The sequence below is a fragment of the Syngnathus acus genome, chromosome 23 (assembly GCF_901709675.1).
Source record: "Syngnathus acus chromosome 23, fSynAcu1.2, whole genome shotgun sequence".
Taxonomy (NCBI): Eukaryota; Metazoa; Chordata; class Actinopteri; order Syngnathiformes; family Syngnathidae; genus Syngnathus; species Syngnathus acus.
Window position 1 is genome coordinate 5,798,544 of NC_051107.1, and position 19,927 is coordinate 5,818,470.

The 19,927-nt window shown below is 50.5% G+C and overlaps 2 protein-coding genes across 6 annotated transcripts; one reads left to right on the forward strand and one right to left on the reverse strand.

Moving 5' to 3' along the window:
• Window positions 1–725: 725 nt before the first annotated feature.
• On the reverse strand, window positions 726–4,792 carry syt10 (synaptotagmin X). The gene is made up of 7 exons (XM_037243361.1): window positions 4,385–4,792; window positions 3,781–4,183; window positions 2,761–3,322; window positions 2,576–2,696; window positions 2,297–2,468; window positions 2,105–2,234; window positions 726–2,022 (listed from the first exon to the last, which is right to left on the reverse strand). Exons 1-7 carry the CDS (start codon window positions 4,614–4,616, stop codon window positions 1,951–1,953), a joined length of 1,692 nt encoding a protein of 563 aa, XP_037099256.1. The 5' UTR covers window positions 4,617–4,792; the 3' UTR covers window positions 726–1,950.
• A 5,161-nt stretch (window positions 4,793–9,953) lies between these two features.
• Window positions 9,954–16,782, forward strand: LOC119117169 (liprin-beta-1-like). 5 transcript variants are annotated; one of them, XM_037243290.1, is made up of 23 exons: window positions 9,961–10,183; window positions 11,797–11,877; window positions 12,304–12,509; window positions 12,567–12,647; window positions 12,710–12,823; window positions 12,886–12,996; window positions 13,131–13,211; window positions 13,370–13,393; window positions 13,601–13,694; window positions 13,927–13,988; window positions 14,048–14,099; window positions 14,278–14,381; window positions 14,486–14,539; window positions 14,623–14,849; window positions 14,913–15,168; window positions 15,236–15,347; window positions 15,412–15,500; window positions 15,570–15,692; window positions 15,753–15,878; window positions 15,945–16,133; window positions 16,220–16,369; window positions 16,435–16,500; window positions 16,569–16,782. In XM_037243290.1, exons 2-23 carry the CDS (start codon window positions 11,814–11,816, stop codon window positions 16,662–16,664), a joined length of 2,481 nt encoding a protein of 826 aa, XP_037099185.1. In that variant the 5' UTR covers window positions 9,961–10,183; window positions 11,797–11,813; the 3' UTR covers window positions 16,665–16,782. The 5 variants fall into 5 exon arrangements, with proteins under 5 accessions (XP_037099183.1, XP_037099181.1, XP_037099180.1 ...); XM_037243286.1 differs by having other exon boundaries at window positions 9,955–10,183; window positions 15,570–15,878; XM_037243289.1 differs by lacking the exon at window positions 13,370–13,393 and having other exon boundaries at window positions 9,960–10,183; window positions 12,304–12,647.
• The last annotated feature ends 3,145 nt before the right edge of the window (window positions 16,783–19,927 follow it).

The following is a 19,927-nucleotide window of genomic DNA, read 5'->3' on the forward strand; positions in this document are numbered from 1 at the left end:
AGTGTTTGCGAGGAAAAATCTCCACATATTAGCCGCGGTAGCGTTCGTCTCAAAGAGAGCTTTGTTTTCATAATGATCCTTTTCACACCAAATTATTTTGATGGATGGGTTTAGCGCCATTTGTGCAAAAACAACCAATCTTTATAGCAATGCTGAAATCCAAAGTGCAACTCTTTGGAAGACGTTTGTTCGAGGGCCACAGCTGCGTTGTTGACGTTAGCCCCCTGGAAAAAGCCACTCCGCCCGCCCGCCTTTTAAGCTGAAATGACACATATTAGAGTACGGGCCAATTAGGCCGTCCAAAGAAGGCCTTTGGAAACGCTGGTTGCCAAGGGGATCCAACGTTAGCGTTGGCCGCTATTGTGCGAGCCAATTTGGAAAAGGAAGATGTTTCCATCACAAGATCAGAATATTCTCTTCATGTGTGCCCATCCAAAAGATGCGTTTGCCTTAAAAGCACTTGTGACATTTAACGGGAGGCTAATGTACGCCGCTAACAAAGTGAAGCGTCTCGCTTTGATATTTCAATTCAAAGACTGCACGAAGCGTAAGCTTTTATTTTTCGTTGGCCGTCAGGGTTCCCAAAGTCAAGCAAAATGGGTAGGTTTCCTAAAAAAAATGAAAAACACTAAATAAATGTTGTCGTCCTTTCAGGTTGGCTGCAAAGTTTTTGGCACCGCAAGCTCCCATCAAGCCGAGCCGGTAAGTTTCCAAACAACAAAACGTTCAGGTTTGACATACATGTCGGTTTATTTTGATAAAATCCATATGAAACTGATACAATAAATAATGTTCCAAATGTGGACTTTGAGTTACAAAAGTTCTCACAAACTGTCCTGACATGATGTGGCGGTACCCAACGCGTAAGAAACATGTCACCAAACAATATACAAGTCGAAACAATTTGAAATCAGTACATGAGAGGCATGCTCAGAAGAAAATCTGGATTTGGAACATGAAGGGCAGTTGCACGTATCATGTGCTTGTGCTAATATAACAGTACATAGCCTTGTTGTTGTTTTTTTTTATTATTACTGACAAGACATTGTCGTGGATGCATCACACACTTGTATGGCTTTGTGTGAAAAAAATAAACGTACATCTTCAATGGCTTTACCCCCCCCCCCCCCCCACACACACACACACTTAACCCATAACAGGTGCTGTACAACAAATACCAAAATAAATTGAAGAACGTATGTATTTGTAAAGCTATTAAGATAGCAAGTTTTCTGTAGTCCCACGTTTAACCTCAAGAGGGAGCCATAAAAGTTTTTTTTTTAAACCCACAACAAATCGCACAAGTCCAGTGAAACGAATTATAGTCTTACATGAGTTGATCAAAGACAAAAACTTGACTAAAACGTTCACATTGTTAGCTTAGCTTAGCATCCAGGCCCAGAGTAGCGGATGTGCTAATTGCTCTCCTGAGCTCTTTTTGTTTTTTTTATTTACGTTTATTTCCTCACTCACGGATACATGAAATCTCGTCCACATGAAAACATCCATTGATATAATTCACTGCACTGTACACACGCACGACGAGGTGCTATTTTGTACTGTCGAGTTGTTCGGGTGGAACCAAAGCACACTAGAATCACTTCACTTTGCACTGGAACCGTGATTGTAGACTGAAGAATCCACTACAGCTTAGGAGTAGTTACGTGTAAATATATAGATATAAATAAATACCATCTCGTGTATATTTTTTCATCTATTTGTCTGCTACATGTCTCTGCTACGTTCTCCTCATCTCTGCTCGTGTTTTGACGCACGCTGTGAGATATCGATTTTTTTTCTTTTTTTTTTATCTTGACCCTATAAATGCTTTTATGGCACAGAGCCGTGGAGCCCTTACACCTTGTGCCGTTCCAGAGTCAAGTGCGGGGAAAAAAAGTAGAAGAAAGTAGAAGGCTGAAAGTTGCCTTCATGTGATGGACGGAAGGGGCATCACGGCGTCTGCGGCGGTTTGGGCGACGGGCACGAAGCTTGACTCTCGAAGCTCGCCCCCCTTCCGGGCCACTAAAATATTCGAGAAAGGAAAACAACGGTGGATGTTTTTATTTTCTAAACTCGTCCGTGGCAGAGTAAAAAGAAAGTCGACCTCTCCCAGGGCGTGCCAATGGGTGATGGGCTTCCGCGGGTAGGCCAGCATTTCATTCCAGTGATCCCGTCCGAGGCCTTGGGCGTCAGGCCCGGCCCGGCACACGCCGATCACCTCGTTGTGTCCGACCCTGCGGGTGAGATGCGGTCAGCGACGCCTCCGACGCGCTTCATGTGTGGCGCGTACGCTCACCGGTCGTAATCCATCACCATGACGGAGAGGCTGACTTGTTCCACATTCTCCGGGGGGATGTCGAAGATGATGGCCTCGTTGTAGATGGGGTTGAGAGTGCTCTTCTTGGTGGTGGTTTTGCGTTTCTTCAGCCTGCGTCCCTCGCAGATGAGATGGACTTTTACATACGGATCTGGACGACAAAAGTGCTTTTTAGGCTATTAACGAGTTCCCGCCGCCTCCCTCCCTCCCTCTGCGTCGGCTCTCTTAAGTGACCCCCTGCCGTCGGGTTTGCCGTACCTGAAGAGCCTGTGATGTCCATGGCTTTGAGGTTCCGGCATTTGATGACGGTCAGAGTCATCCGCCCCGCTGTGGGGAGGTAGCACAGCGAATACATGATCTCCCCCAAGTCCACCGTCTCCTGAGGGGGAGGAAATGAACATTTGCTTCCTCGTTGGCGTTCGAAAAGGTTTGATTCCACTCACCGTGGTGGCGGCGTGGATGTCCTTCCACAGCACGGCCTCGCGAGAAAGGTCAGAGAGCTCAAAGAGGTTGTCCACCACCACCTCGCCGATCATGTCGTGGCTGGTGAAGCGGTCAAAGTCGTAGACGCTCAGGTGCAGCTTGCGGTTGCACAGCTCGTCGTACGCCGCCGGGAAACGGAAGCTCTCGTCGAACGTGGGGTTCAGGTTCTTGCGCTGGACCCGCGTCTGGAACTTCTTCTTCCTCTCCGGCAGCAGGTAGACCTTCACGTAGGGGTCGGAGGTTCCCGTGAAGTCTTTAGCGGGAAGGTCCAAGCCTTTGAGGATCTTCACCACCAACGCCTGCTCCTCGTAGTCGTAGCGCAGCGCGAAGCTGAGCTTTCCGCAAGTCTGGGCGGGCTCTCTGGGCTCGCCCTCCGAGTCCACCGACTTCTGCTTGTAGAGCTCCGGTTTGATTCTGCCGATGCTGGCCGTGGACGACTGGCGGAAAGGCACCGCGTCCACGCTGAAGTCGAAACTGTTGACGTTCATCTGACGCGGCAGGTGGCGGCGGAACGAGTTGTGCCTGTGGAAGAAGGGCGGCCGTCAGCTCCTTTGGCTCTCGCCTTTGGAGGTATTAAATGGCTTGGCGGTCAATGAGTTAAAAACAATTGTTGGGATGGAGAAATAAAAGCACGACCTGGTCACAAGGTTCACATTGAGAATAAATACTCGCTGGAATCTCGTGGCGTTAATGACAGGCGTTGGAGTCACCGAGAGCTCGCTGGTGTTTAATTAGTGATGCTAAGTGCCGAGTGTGTGCATTGAGGGTCCACGCACGCACACACACATGCATGCACACACACTCACAACACACCCACCCAGCTTGGGGCAACTTGCTAATTATGGACGTCCTCGAAAACAAAGGCCAAGTGTGTGGCGATTGTTTAACGACTGGGGTGGCTTGCGGCCGTTGCCATGGCAGCTGGATTCACACGTCCAGCTCGATGCAAGGTCGGCGTGACTCGGACGGAGGGGATCTACCTGGAAGACGACGTGGGCTCGGTGGTTTGCCTCTGGATCTTGGCCTGGTGGCTCAGCTTCTCTCTGATGGTGGTCTGCACCTCGGCCGGGATGTCCGGCGACGTCTGGCTGATCTTCATGGCCGCCTCCAGGAGCTTGACCGTGCTGCGTCCGTTGGGCTTCACCTCGGGCGACTGCTTCATCTTTTCCTCCGCCGGCGCCGTTTTATCGGGCAACGGCGGCGACTCGTCGGGAGGCGCCTCGGGGAAGGCGACTCGGAGCCCCGCGTTGTTCCCCCTGTGCACCGTCATCGCCTTGCTCCTCCAGAGGGGCCAGCACAGCTTCCAAAAGACAAAGAGTGACACGGCCAGCAGGGCCAGGCCGCAGAAGCCCACCACCACGGCCAGGAGGCTGATGGAGACGTCTGCGGAGAAGACAAACACCAGGTGAGAAGACGACAGGAATGAAGAAGATGCGCCGCAGCCTCAGCCCTGACCTGACGGAAAGCAAAACTTCGTGCTAGGACGAGCGCGATCATGCAACGGATGGGAAGGGGGGGGGGGGATTCCTTGCTTTGTTTTCATCATCTTGCACAAGAGGAGTTTGAGAAAAAGGAGGACTTTACCTGCGTGTCCTTTGGCCGGTATGCCGCCGATGCCGCCTCCGCCGCTCTCCAGGGGGAAAATATCCGAACATTTCTCACGGTCCACGTGTCCGGTGAGGCAAAGATCGGTGACGATCTGCAGAGCCCTCTGGCACAGCGTGACGCCGTCCCCACTCCGGATGCTCATGTCTCTCCGATTAAGCCATTGCATGCTGGAGGAGGAGGAGGGGGGGCCGGGGCGGCGGGGGTTCATCGGGCCCGCCGGTCACGGGTGGCGGGCGGGCGGCCGCCTCGGCATCCGCGCCGGCTCGTGGCGGTGCTGAGGAGAGGAGCGTGCGAGTGCGACGGGTGGAGCGGGGAGCCTCCACGTGTGCGTCGAGTGCAGCGAGACAGTGAGAGGGACCTGTTGCGCCACGAGAATACATCCCCCCACCCTCCTTCCCCGGGACCACCCCCTCCTCTTCGGGGACTGGCCACCTGTAGCACGCAATGATTGCAGTATGTTTAAACATTGCATGTATTGTTACATAAAACGACATTTGGATATTTTTACAATGCTCTTTTTTTGACTTTTATACAAGCTGACATACATTCTGCGCAAGGGGTAAGAAAAAAAAGAATGCCATGATTCCATTTTTTTTTTTTTTAAAATGACTTCAGAAAGGCGGCGGACAGCAAACGGGGCTGTTTTTAAATATTAGTGGTGAAAATGGAGCACGCAGCGCGCTTCTGTCATTGCCATTAAAATTGAATACAAAGACAGTGGCGGCGCCATGGTTACGCCTCCCCCGGAGGTCACCGCTCTACCTGCGGCCATGAGAAGAAAAAGCCCTCGCTTGCTATGCCACTCGCTCATCAACAGTCTTTTATATAACCAACACAAATTTGGAATCTATTATTTACCTTTTTGTCCTTCACATGACGAGGCATAAAAATCAAATGAGAGTACTTTTATCTTGGATCAAATTTCATGAGAAAAACTTTTCAATAAATACATTTAATTTGACAAGAATAAAAAAAAAACATGAAATAAAACATCTATTTTTTTTAATTTATTCTACTCCTTAAACCTTTAAACCTGTTTTTTTTAGTTTTTTTTTACACAACTTATCTCCAGCCAGCCCTTCATTTGATCTTAATTCCCAACTTGAAATCTCCCAACGCGAGCCACACAGGTGCATCAAAAGGGTCGGTCGGTCTCCTTGACAACGGTACACACGGGGAATTGTTCGTTAAAGCGTCTGTCCGAGCAATCTCCCCTGCCGTTAATTCTTCTGCCGAAAGCGATGAGGGAGAAAAAACATATTCGCCGGTGTGTCGCTATCAGGAAATCAGCCGATAAGCGACACAACAAATGTACCTTCACGACGATGACAAATATTATGCTTATCTGCTCAGGCAAGGTCAAGCGATTTTCTCTCCGTGCGCTAGGTTACTGCGGGTTGTCGTTGATCCTCCCCAAATTTGATAATCGTTTCTCCCCCCTTAACGATTTGAAGGACAATCATAATTACGCACGGCGGCTGGTGCTTTGGCACCTCTTGTTGCCGTGGTTACGGTAATTAATACCACTCGTAACCTCTCGACGTCCTGTCAAAAAAAGGACATTTTAATTACAAACAGTAGAGAGCAGCATCGTGAGCGCCGAGATAGCTAAGGTGGCTAAAATCAGTCTGAGTGAGAAGCTAAAAGTTAAGAAAATCTGGCCAACAAGTGGCTAAAATGAAGAAATGTCTCAAAAAACAAAAACAACAAACATGACTCAAATGGCTAAATGGAGACGAAGAATAATTTAGCCAAGAAGCTCAAATAAGACACTTCAAAAACTGGCCCAACTAAAAATGTTAAAAAAATCGCTAACCTGAGGTGAAACCCTGATAAAGTAAGGACAAAAAATGTCAAGAAAGCCTGTGGCTAAATAAAGCTTGACGAGCATCAAAAAGTGGCTAAAAAAGCTTTTGTGGATGAAGAAAGGAATCTGTTGATCGAAAAAGCCCAAAAGGTTCAATTTGGCTTTGCGGTGGTGCCAAAATGTCAAAAGGAGACACAAAATGTTCTTTTTTTTTTTTTCTGCCTGCCGACATGTGTTTCGACATCAGGCTGACTTGTTTTTTTTTTGTTTTCTTTCGAAGCCAAACAAGGCGCCTTTGGTCTCGCTTGACAGGAATGGATCTCCAAATGTATTCATCATTTAGCGTTTGGCTCCAATTGGCTTCCAGCAGCTGGAACAAAGCCAACAAGAGCTTCCGTCTGATTGAACTTGACAGAGACGTACGCCCGCGCAGATGTGTTCCTGATCCCCCGCTAATCAAGCGCGCTAAGCCAGCAACCGATCAATAAGCGCGTCTTGATGAAGAAGCCATTTTCAAAGTCTTCCCTTCTATGGAACGGACGCCATTGAAACGCTCGTCAGTCAGCGCTTTTTGTCGACAACACGGCGCCATCCGCAGTGTTGCTCTTTGGAAAAGCTGTCGTCATGGCGACCGGAGGGCCGCTCAATACAACCTGGGGAGCACCGGAGACACGCTTGTGGGCGAGCTATTCGGAAAGGCAAATTCCAGCAAACACCTTCAGCTAATCCCGAGTTGGCCGCCCCAAAAAAAGTTTGCCTGCAATCGCGGCGGCGCTTAGATAATGGCGACATCGCAGGTTGTGTAACACCTCCCGAGCCACATGCTGGGATTGACACGCTCGATGGGAAATTGTTCTCACCCCCCGCTGGATGAAGGCGCCGCAACGTGCGGCGCTTCGAACGCTTCTCTCGCCGTGACTTTCTCGACGGAGGCGTCTTTCATCTGATCCGGCTCATTCGATTAGCCGCCGGCTAATGCGGCCTCAGCCGATTTTCTGTCCAGGCCTGCCGAGCGATGAGGAGGCGTCGCAAATGCGATTGGGCTCATATTGGGCGAGATCGCGTTACCCAATCGGGACTCGACGACGCGACCCTCAACTGGAAAGTCCTTTCATAACTTCTTCAAGTACTTCGAGTCGCCGTCGTGTCTATTTAAAAAAAGGCCCGTTTAAAAAGCACGCGGCGTGTAAGCCGGAGAATATTGCCGCTTGTTGCCATGGCGACTGCCCTCGAATCAACTTCTCGATGGTTCTGTAATAAGCGCGGATGCCCCTCCAAGTCCTGAGCTTATAATTTGATGTTTAACTTTTTCCTTTCTTTTTTTCTTTTTGAGACGCGGTCGCCGCCGCTCTTTGGCATTTGTGACGAGAGCGAAATGTGGGCAAATATCATTGTACCAGACTTGGCAAAAAAAGGAAAATAGTGCCATTACGCCGCAGACACCTTTAAAGTTCAGCTATTTTGCAGACTGCAGACAAGCTAGCAACTATTCAGGCCCGAGTAATAGATTACTCTCAGACGCTCCAAAAAGTTTCTTCTGGCTGGGTCTCCTGCTTGACATGGCTTGCGATGAATAAATTGTCATTTTCCAGATCAATACATTTGGATTGGCCCCTCCCTCCCTCCCTCGCTGAAAGGAGCTCAAATTGCCGCCATGCAAAGCGTCTCCACCACCCCTGGTGGGCGCCTGTCACTTTCACTTACTTCCAACGTCTTGTTTATTCGCCATCGCCGCAGCGAGACGCGACTCGCCGTTATGTAACGCCGAGCTCATCACGTTTCGAAAGTTTGCACCTTTTTGTGCGCAATCCTCAATTCGCTCATCTAATAGACTCTGGACCTGGAATTTCTTCCACCTCATCAGGAAGCAAACATCTGCTGAACTTTAATCAGGGCTGCACGGGAGCCATATTGATCACCGGGCGGCGACAAAGCCATTCATCTTGTTGCGGCGGGCCCATGCGGGCGACTCCGCCGCCGCGGGCGCCGCCACGTGCTCGCGAGAACAAAAAAGCAGCTCATCAACTTGACTCCAAGGCCTGTCGAGCGGACCGAGATTTCACACTCGATCCTGTTTTCCCCTTCAAACGTCTCTTTCCGGTACGCCGCTCGCAACCAAAATCCATCGATGATACATTTAGCTCACGGTGCACGCTTCGGCGCGTTTGGCGAATGTTTGCTTGTTTCGATTGTTTGATGCTCTTATAGTTGTATCTCATGAGGGATGGCTTTGAAGACCGAGTGGAGCGAAGGCATTCTGGACCTCCAGAAGAATAACCTGGGAACCAGACTAATTCCTGGGGAGAGTGAGGGATGACCTTGAACACATTCTAATGGCGGGAACATGAGGGGGCAGACGTTTGACTTGTCAGATGGCTCCTCGCTCGGGCTGTTGGAGAGAGACCGCTGACGGACGGATGGTTGGCAACGATGAACTCTGCGCTAGACTGATTGATCGACCCACGAGCGATTGTCGAGACAGACTAATGGCCCGACGCCGCGGGGGGGGCGTGACAAACTAATAGCCGTAGTGCGACGACTCAACCGGGCGAAAAGAACTTTAGCGACGGGCGCTCTCTCAGAGCCGGTAAGTCCGGCACGTTGTCATTAACAACGAGGAGAAAATGAGGGGTTGTCATCAGGGAGAGGAGGGGCGCTCTCTCTCGCTCGCTATTTTTGACCAGCGTCCCGGACCCCCACGGGGAGGCCAGGTGAAATGACGGCCGTTGGTGTCTGCTGCCGTTGATGCCCAAATGAGCTGTCATGCGTGATTTGCCGGCGCATTGCGACCTCTTGACTGCCTTGGTATTTGGAGATGCAGAGTGAACCTATTGCCACACGTGCACACACACACACGCACACACACACACACTGTATGTGATGCTTGTCATTTGAACTAGCTGCCAAATAAAACGTCTTTGCATCAACGTCTTTGCTGCGTGTTTTATGACTATTGTTAATATTATTATAATTCAATATCGGGGGTTCCCCCCTACAATAGCCGGAAACAAACAGCTGCCCTCTAGTGGCGCTTATTATAACCATACGTCAACAAATAAATATCCAATGAGATAGCATCAAAATACAACTAATATTCTATTCTGAAATCTCATTGATTATATTCGCGTACCATCAAACAGGCAACACTGACTCGTCTCGAAACACTTGATGCATTCGTTCAAGTCCAACACAATGCCCTTGAGCAAAGCACATCACCACCCACCCAGTCTGCTTTGTGTGTGTTAAGTTGTGTACACGCACACACACAAGTTAAATTCCACCTCCGAGAGATCTAATGTAATAAAAGAAATCTCCTTGCTGTCTGTGCTTGTACTTACAAGCAACAAGGTTACCATGGTCACTGCGTGATGGGCTCTCCGCGAAATGACACGTTGATTTTCCAGACTTTATTGTTTGCGTTCTTAAACTGACGTCGCAGTTGTCAGGTGGAAAAAAATAAGAGGTTACTGACTGCAGCCTGCGGGTGTTATTTGAATGGTAAGTGCTACATTTACGTATGCAAATGTTATCAAATTTGGGTACGTAGGCATGAAAAGGCCTCTACCGCCCTCTGCTGGTGGACACGCTGAAAATAGGGTGTTCGTTTCGTCTCCATTTTTAAATATGGCTCACCCTCGCGTTTCGTAGCATTGAAATGGTTCGTGGTGCCTTATTTTTAACTACCAGAATCCACATTTGAGATTAACGCCTTTTCCTAGTTTTATTTTGAAATATTGTTCCACATCCGGTTTTGTTTTGAAGGCGTGAAAGGAACCTCTTTTTGCGCTCTTGTCTCGTAAGGGAGAGCTTGATGGCGTTTCCCCCTCAGTTCGGTCCAGTTCTGAGAAGACAAAGTCGAGCGAGGAGGACGTCGATGCGCAAAGGTGCTCGTCCGCGATGACGCTGCGCTGAAAAGTGCTCCGAAGCGAGGCCACTTCACCCCGAAGAATTCATATTTTCCCAAAGCGGTAAGTTTTCGGACACTTTTGTTGCCGTTCAATGCGGACGGGCGACATAAGAACTGCGGTCACCACTTTTTTTTTTTAAGATGAGTTAAATAAGAATAAAAATGTTGAATTAACATTAAAAAATAGTTTGTGTTTAGATATACCGAACAACCAATATACAGCAGCGAGTTATTTAAATATTTATTGACAAATAATGATAAGTTGCCATCATTCTTGCTGTCTCCATTTTGAATGGGTTGCTTTTTAAAGTCACTGGCAACTCCTTGAAATTAGTGACTCAAAATGTTTTGGGGATATTAAATTAGAAAACGCTGTGGTGGGCAGCCGGTGTTTACGTGGTGATGCTCAGCTTCCAGGATGACAGCTGAGCTCCATGTTGCAGCCCGACCAGGCAGACGACTAGTTGGGCTGCAATCGCCTGCGAAGCCGTCATAACAAAGAGAAAATTTGGTGATGTGAGCTTCAAATTAAAATTGCGCATGATCCTTTTCTGAAGCTCCGCCTTTGAGTTAAACTCATTTAGTTGTTTTGCAATTTTATGACTCGATCATCTTAATGTCATTGAAATTATCGACACCCCGTGACAACCTTCGGAGGCTGTTTTGTTCCGTGGCTCTTTTTTTTTTCCATGGTCATTTAGCAGGCAGGAAACGCTTCCTGGAAGGCCCACGCCGGGCAGGCTCTTCCTGAGGGGTCTCTTCAATCCCTTTTATGGTTCCGTCCCGACGAGCATTTCAGCGATCTGGCGATTCGTGACCGCCGCCGCTGAGGAGGAGGCAGCGGGTGGGAAAGGTCCAAAACGTCAGCGGGGACGTCCGTACCAGGCACTTTGGGGAGCGTTAACCTGCTGAGGAATGCAGAGCGCTCGCAACCCTCGCTCGACCTCTTCGGAGCGACCGAGATCACCTGGCAAACGTCAACGCCAGACGTTTGTTTATTTTGAAGTTCCATCAGCCGACGTCAGCGTTTTTGCAAGTCACGGCTTCTGCCAAAAATCTGGATACGAGAAGGGGGTCCACTGCAACTCGCTGATATATTTTCCAGACACATTTTTTTTCCTTCCCTCATCTTCTGGTGCCTTTGTCTGTTTTAAAAATCAAATATGGCCCACCCTGCGATTTTCAATCATCTTTTATCGCCACCCAAAACATTCTTCCGAGTCTTCTCTTGGATTGAACCGTTAGAGGGAAAATATTTGGATTTGGGGGGGTAAGCTCGATTTCTCATTTTGTGGCAGCTGGCCAAATGGAACTCGCACCCCGCCGAGATGAGCCGCCGCGTTCCCTCATCCTGCGGAAATACCTGCAAAGAAATAAAATTTGTGGAGAAGCTGACGTTTTTCCAGCAGGCCTCGTGTCCTGTGTTGTGTTGTGCTAACCACGCAGGAAATGAGGTCAGGCCTACAACTCCCCCCCCCCCCCCTCCGACCCTCAAGAAAAGTGAACAAGGAAAGCCACTGTCCTGATGTTAATCATGCTCATGCCCGTTGTGGGGAAAAAATCTTCATCCATCAGCGTCCACCGACGTCCCGCCATGTGAAATGCGCCCCCTACTGTCAAACCGGAGTAGTTGCAATCTGCTCCACACATGACTTTCTTCTTCTTGTCTGCCAGGCCCATTGGAGGAGAAGATGATGTCTGACGCCAGCGAGATGTTGGCGGCCGCCTTGGAGCAAATGGATGGGATTATTGCAGGTAGGAAATGGGGGAGGGGGGCTGCGGGAACATCTGGAAAGCATTGCAGTGGGAATGTGCGTGATCCCCCGACCCCTCATTCCACTCCTACCTGCTGTGTAACGTGAGCTCATCTGAATCTGGAAGATCGTTGCCGCCGCTGCTGCTACTGGACGGCTTCCTTCTTGAAAAGCAAAGCAAAAAAAGTTTCCATTGTTCCATTGAGTGACGCACGCTAATGATTATTCGAGCTTCAGCACTTGCGAGTGCAGGCTTTCATTTTTTTCCGCTGTCCTTTCCAATGGGAAGGGGGGTCACATGAGAAGCCCCCCCTGCCATCGCCACAAGCGCCGCCGTCATGGTTGTTTTCAAGAAAATGAAGACTCTGAGCTCATATTTCCCTACTTCTGATTGGCCGACATGTGATGGCTCTTTTTTTTTTTTCAGGCTCCAAGGCCATGGACTACTCCAACGGGCTGTTTGACTGCCAGTCGCCCTCGTCGCCGTTCCTGGGCGGCCTGCGGGTGCTGCACTTGCTGGAGGACCTGCGGGCGGCGCTGGAGCTCATGGATAACCAAGAGCGAGACAACCTGCGCTGCCAGATCCCCGACTCCACCGCCGAGGGTCTGGCGGAGTGGCTGCGGGGCCGAATGGTAAGCGCCGGCCGGCCGGGAGAATCTGTCCAAACAAAGCTGACAGACCCATTGCAGACAAACGGCCACGGTGTCGAGAACGTCCACCAAGAGCGTCTGGCTCGCCTGGAGAGCGACAAAGAGTGCCTCATCCTCCAGGTCAATCATCTAAAGTGGCTCCTAGCTTGCTGCAAAAGCTTAAAGATGGTTTCCACTCGCAGGTCAGCGTCCTCACAGACCAGGTGGAGGTGCAAGGGGAGAAGATCCGCGACCTGGACAGCTGCCTGGAGCGCCACCGGGAGAAGCTCTGCGCCACCGAGGAACTGCTGCAGAAGGTATTAGCCGGCCGGCGTTGGCGCGCTCTCCTACTGAAGCGGCTTCCGCGTCTGCTCCCAAGGAACTCCTGACTCGCTCGGCGCTGGAGACCCAGAAGCTGGAGCTGGTGACGGAGCTTTCGGCCGTCAAGCTGCAGCTGAGCGCGTTGGAGAGGGACCGCGCAGATCACCAGGTAGTGGAAAGTGCACTCTCGCCACCCTCCCGCTCATTGTTTGGAGGTTCCGTGGCGGGGTCACGTGACAGGCCCCGCCAGCTGTTTCCTGCCTCAACATGGAAGGTCACGCTCTTCTTCGGCTTCCTCTGCAGGAAGTGGGCCACTTGCGTCTCCGTGTGGCCGACTTGGAGAGTGAGCGTCTGCAGTGTGACCGGAAAAGCAAAGCTTGCAAAGTGAGCCCCTCCCTCCCTCCCTCCCTCCCTCATGTGTTGAATTCCATTCAATTCATTTGACCACCGTCGCACGTGGACTGACATTTTTTTTTTTTTTTTGTATCCGCATCTATTCTTCGCTCTTAACGTCTTTCCCGCTACTAACGTCGCCTCCAAAGCGGGCGGCGGGAGCTGAGCTGAAGGTTTGAGCTTCTCGTCCTCTATTTCCTCCTGCTGCTCCTCTTTTTGTGGCCTTTAAACCCGCCGCTTCCCCCCTCACCGCTTTCCCCCGACTTTCCCGCACTGCGAGTGTAAGTGCCTCCGCCGCCGACACGCCGTCATCGCCGCCGTCACGTGACCTTTGAACGTCAGCGGCGCGCAGGGTCTGACTGTGCTTCTTTGGCACGCAGGAAGAGCTGCGGCTGCTGCAACGTGAGCTGGAGGAGCGAGAGGCGCAATTGAGGAACTTGAAGGAGGAGAGCGGAGCCGAGGGGCTGCCGAGGGGTGAGCGGGAAATCACATGAGTGCGCGAAAATTAAGATGCCACACTGATGATCACGAGAACAACTTTGGGAGTAAAAAAGCTGCTCTTGATTCTCGGTCGCGCCGAGGTTCAATCGGAGGCCACGTAGTGGTTCCTCGTTTATCTTCAGCGCTTCTCGTTCATCTTACAACGTCGGCCGCGTGCATCTCGCCGATTGCCGAGCCGCTCGTGTGCTTTTTGTCTTCCCGCCAGATGCCGAAATGGCCGAGATGAAGACGCTGTTGGACTCGCTGGTGTCGGCCAATGACGAGAAGGTGCGGGGGAAAAACAAAACAAAAGTTGATGTCGCTCACAGCTTTGTTTTTGTGGTCAGGAGCGAAGGATCAAAGAGTTGGAGAGCACCCGAGTTCTGGAGAACGTCCAAGGTAGAAAGCGACACAAGTCACCTTTTTGCCTCAGCTCATTATGCTGCTCATTGGTTTTTCCACTCTTTGGCCACATGGGGGCAGCATAATCTATTAATTCAAATCCATGTAGCGCTTTTAAATATGTCATTCTTGCTTCCTGCTCAATTTGAACTTGAAAATCTACTTTTGCCCTCAGAGAGGCCGAAGGAAGCCGACTACGCCGACATCGCAGATGACGGCTCGCTTCCCGCCCAGGCCGGGCCGGCATCGGAGGGCGAGGCGGGAAGGATCTCGGCGCAGGTAGGCGGCACGAGGCGCAACCCCCCCCCCCCCCCCCCCACCTTCTTAGTAGCCGCTTTGGGCAAAATACGGCATTTTGGTTTTCGTCCTCATCCTCGCTGCAGTCTCGTCCCCTGCCGGATTTGCGTGCGGCGTCTCCAGGCAACACGGAAGAGCAGGTGAGCTCCACCTGACGTCGCTGCTGCCTTTATTGACCAAAATCCAAAGCGCCCGCTGACTTCATCAAGTCTTCCCTTTCGAGGCCAAAAGCAAGTGTGGCACTATGGCCGAGCGAGACGCGTTCGGCGCCAAGCGGGTCCGGGCCTCCCTCGGTCGGGGCTTCTTCAAACTGCGGGGAGGCAAATATGCCAGCGGCGCAGCCGAGACTGAGCGCAAAGTCCCAGAGCACCTAGACTTGGCCTCCTCCGCTCTGACCTCGTCACCTGAGAGCAAGAAGAAGTCCAAAGGCTTGAGGAAGTTCTTGGGCAGGTAGGGAACTATCCTGTCCCGCCGCCGTCTCGTCCTCTACAACGTGGCTCTTATTCCCTTCAGGTTGAAGAGGAGCCACTCCACGTCGTTGAACGCGGACGACGAGGCCGACTTCCGGCGCGGGGGCGTCCGGGCCACGGCGGGGCCTCGCCTGGGCGGCTCGCCCTCTCCGACGGAGGCCCCCTTCGCGCGCTGGACCCGAGAGGACGTGTGCGAGTGGCTCCACCAGCAGGGCCTGGGCTTGTACGCCGCCACGGCTCACGACTGGATCCGTTCGGGACAGAGCCTGCTGCAGGCGTCCCAGCAAGACCTGGAGAAGGTCAGACATTGCTCAGCAAACATCTGCAGAATGTGACCGCAATGTGTGCTTTGGCGTGGTTGTGCAGGAGCTGGGCATGAAGCACCCTCTGCACAGGAAGAAGCTGCAGCTGGCCCTCCAGGCTCTGGTGTCGCACGACGACCTCCTCCAAGGCGACCTGGACCACCACTGGGTGACGCGTGAGTGTTCCGGCCGGTGTTGCGGCTACGTGGACCCGAGCCTCATGGAGCGTGTGCGTTGCAGGCTGGCTGGACGACGTGGGCCTGCCGCAGTACAAGACTCACTTTGAGGAGGCCCGAGTGGACGCCCGCATGCTGCACTACATGACTGTGGTCAGGACAAGACTTTCTTCTTAAAGGATGTCTTCATTTCGACGAAGTCCGACCCTCTGTTTCTCTCAGGAGGATCTCCTGTCGCTGAAGGTGGGCAGCGTGCTTCACCACCTCAGCATCAAACGGGCCGTGCAGGTCCTGCGCTTCAACTCCTTCCAGGCCGACCGTCTGCGCCGCCGGCCCGCCCAAGAGGTAAAAGGAGCCAGGGCTCGCTCGGCGCCAATGTCACTGTCGCGCTCTGTCCGTCCGCAGACGTGCACGCGACCGCTCGACGTGATCCAGTGGAGCAACCACCGCGTGATGGAGTGGCTGCGCTCGGTGGACTTGGCCGAGTACGCGCCCAACCTCCGAGGCAGCGGCGTGCACGGCGGTCTCATGGTCAGAACAAGTCACGTCAGCCAATCCAAAGGTCCAGCTATTGTTTATTTCTTTCTTTTCTCCAAGGTTCTGGAGCCGCGCTTCACCGTGGACGCCTTGGCTCTGCTGCTCAACATCCCGCCGGGAAAAACGCTGCTGCGGCGCCACCTGGCGACGCACTTCCACCTGCTGGTGGGATCCGACGCGCAGAGGCTCAAGCAGGAGTGTCTGGAAAACCCCGACTACGTGGTGCTCACTGCCGCCGCCAAGGTCAAGGTGGGAGACCAGAAGGCCGCCCCGATAAGACCTTTCCAAATGAATCTCGATGAAGGAGCATTTTGCGCACATTGTCTTTTCCGCAGCCGAGACGTCTGTCGTTCGGCAGCTTCGGAACGCTCCGGAAGAAGCGTTACGACGACTGCGGCGAGTACGTGTGCCCCATGGACGTGGACATGGACATTGGCGTGGGGCTCCACAGGGACCCAGAGGACCACCTGGAGCAGCTACAACAGGTACGACCGCTCCTCACCCGTCACTTCGTGGCTCCCTCGCCCATAACAAGTTTGTCTCGGGCCAGATGGACGACTCCGAGGGCGCCGTGAGGCAGATCGGCGCTTTTTCCGAGGGACTCAATCATCTGACGGTGAGGAAAGGCCTGCCAAGAAGTCAATGCCTGACCTGACCTGACCTGAGCTCACCGTCTGCTTCCAGAGCATGCTGGAGGACGAGGAGGTTTTCGGGGAGATCTCAGCAAGCCCGCCAGAAGGCGACCCATGCGATGAAGACGCCACAAGACTCGTCAAGTAACGCTACCGTGTGTGTGACTCTTTGCGTGTTAGCTAAACAAGGAGTTGTTTTGGGACAAGACCTACGTACTGCATACAATTCAATTATGTTTCTTTTTTTGCAATAAATAAATCGAAAATTAATCTGTCCTGTCTTTTCAATCAGGTGCTGACTCTTAGATTAGATTATTTTAAAAATATGCTTTCACAGTTATATCCAAAGTACAAATGAGGAAATATTTATATATACAGATCCAATAGGAATCTACTTTAAAAACACCTAATACAAAAATAATTACAAGTTTTATATTTAGAGAGAATATATCATAGAATTTGAAAAAATGAAGAAGTGCAAAGTTTTAATGAACACAATTGAATAATAAAGGTTTGTAACATGACATTATATAACATGACATGTGACTAACAGGGTAAAATAGTTTTATTAGTGAAATGTTTCTTACATAAAATTAATTAAGTTGTTGATCTTTTCTTACAACAAAATAATTCTAAGAAAAAAATCTTTTCGAAGCGAGCCTCGTGGTAATTTCCTGCAGGCGCATTTCGTGTACTAAGCAGACGGCCTTGCATTCGCCTCCGTTTTTTTTCTTTTCTTCATCTTCCTCGACTGCGTCTTTTTGAGCCCGGCCGACCAGCCTCGTTCGCACTCACACAGGTAAACTGAATTAACCGTGCAATTAACTCAGCGAGACTGTAAATGAAGCGTGTGTATCTTAATTGCAAAGTTGCATTCCACCTTCAGAGGTGTGTGTCTTAATTGCAAAGTTGCATTTCACCTTCAGAGGTGCTTCGGTGTGACGAAAATGGCGTCGCCATGAGCTTTGCAATTTTTCTTTCGAAGTAAACGAGTCAGCGCAATTAGCCTACCTGAAGCAAACGAACGAAGAAAAGTAAGTGCGTTTATTTGATATACCGTAGCATGACTTCAAAAATGCACTCGGTATGTTCTGCAGTGCTTCTCAAACTTTTGGACCTCGTGTTTTTTTCTTCTAATGCGCACTTGCAATGCTAATGGCGATTAGGCCGTGTGTAAATATCCGAAATTCTCAAACTATTGACACCAAACACTACTTGAAAATGTAGCATCATTGCGAGCAACACGAAGCGTGTTTGTGCATTTAAAACAAAAAGTGATTTTTTTTTTTCCCCCCGTAGTTAAACGGAAAAAATACAAAACTGTAGCCTACCTCAAACATGCATATAAAAGTTAGATTAAAAAAATCCAAAAACAAAGATACATTTATTCACAAAATGTGTTTAAAGATTAAATGTTACTGTTTTTAATTTTACCTTTGTAACGTTACGTAACTAATCTATTATAATTCCATGGCAAACCGCTAGAGGGAGCTCGAGTCTCACACTTCTTGTTATTATGGATGGATGGATTCTTGTTTTGTTTTTAGAAATTAGTCCCGATGTTATGAGAGCTTTTGAATGGCCCAAAGCAAAGTTCGGCATTAGTATTATGATGACATATTATTTTGCAGACGTCTGCAAAGTTTGAAGAAGTGCCGCATAAACCAACTTTGCCAGGGATGAAGAGGGTGAGGTCTCCAGAGCCCCAATCTCCTCCCCGAGCCGCCCCCGAGCCGCCGTTTGTCTTCCTGCGGATGCCGGTGGGCCACACCAACCTCCTGCCCCCCCAGTTGAATGTCACCTGGACGGTGTCGCCCCACCTCCTCAGCGCTCACCCTACTCCCGGGTTGCCCTGGATGGTGATCCCTTGGCCCCTGCCGGCACCGCTGGCCATCCAGGCCGGCGGCAGGGCGCTGGCCATCCAGGCCGGCGGCAGGGCGCTGGCCATCCAGGCCGCCGCCCCTGCCGCCGCCCCTGCCGCCGCCCCTGCCGCCGCCCCTGCCGCTGCCCCTGCCGCCGCCCCTGCCGCCGCCCCTACCGTACCTCTGTTTTTTACCTGGAGCCCTGACAAAGTTGAGATCTGCGACCGGTTCCTGCTGGGGGTGTGCCTGTTGGCGAACAGGTGCACGATGCATCACACTCCGTTCCCCTTCCACTGGCAGCTGTACAACAGCGAGGTGGGGCACTGGGTGGACATCCAGACCCGGGCCCAGCTGCTCCTGGAGCGCATGTACTGCAACGAGGACCAGGATACCGTCACTCTAGTTGAAGGGTAAGTCGGGCCGGATTCTAAGTCGAGTCCTCTGATAGTTGTGATCTGGGCTAACGTTCCTCCGCAGCTCCGTCCGCTTCAAACTCGACCTGGACGACCTGGAAATCGTCGACGAGTATAAATACACTCACGCCAGGCGACTGAGCAACACGGACAGCTTCTTGTTGAATCCGTATTTCCTTTGCCAATGGCGCATTTACTGGTGGGACGAGAGCGACTGGGCCGAGTACGACCAGGTGCCCGCCCTTTATTTACTACTTCTGATTGGACGTCGGTAGCCCCTCCCTCTCCCCATGCCGTCCGACTGATGTTAAGCGGTGCTGTGTCCAGGGCGTGTCTGTCCTGCTCCTGTCCAGGATGGCCCTCAAGGAGCCGATGGCCGCCTTCATGATAGGCTCGCAGAAGTACATTGTGGACTTCACCGACATGACGCAGACCAACGTGACGACGGGCTTCCAGAGGGTCGTCCGCTGCCGACCGGCGTATCGCCCTTTAGAGTCCTTCTTCCCTCACCTCAAGTGGGTATCTTCTTCTGCCACATGGAGTTTTGCTTTTCCTCTTTACCATGATGCTCCAATCTTTTTTTTTTTTTTTTTTTTTTTTTTTTTTTTTTTTTAAAACGTTTATTTCGAACATTAAAGAAATACAAGAAAAAAATAAAAAATACAGAAAAATGATAACTCCATAGTACAATAGAATATAAAACAAAAAAGATATTGCATTATAATTTTCCTTTATCGTAAAATCATATTTGTTCAAAAAGGGAGTAGAAGGAAGCCTAAGCTTATCTGACTCTACCCCATGTAACTACATGTTTCTATTTAATTCTGTCAAGAAATTGTCCATAGTCAATATATTAAAGAAAAAAAAACATATATACATTTTATACATATATATATTTATATATATATATATATATATATATACTATATATTTTCTCATTAAAATACAAAAGCAACTTAAACAACTTCACAGCATGTTACGGTATCCCGTCAATATTTTGTCCTTATACATTTTTTTAAACTTAGGTAAGGTACTACAGTTCTTTAATTCGTCACTGCTGGTGTTCCATAGTTCCACACCTCTAACTGTTATACAATGTAACTTTAAGTTTGTTCTCACCAAATCTCTTTTAAACA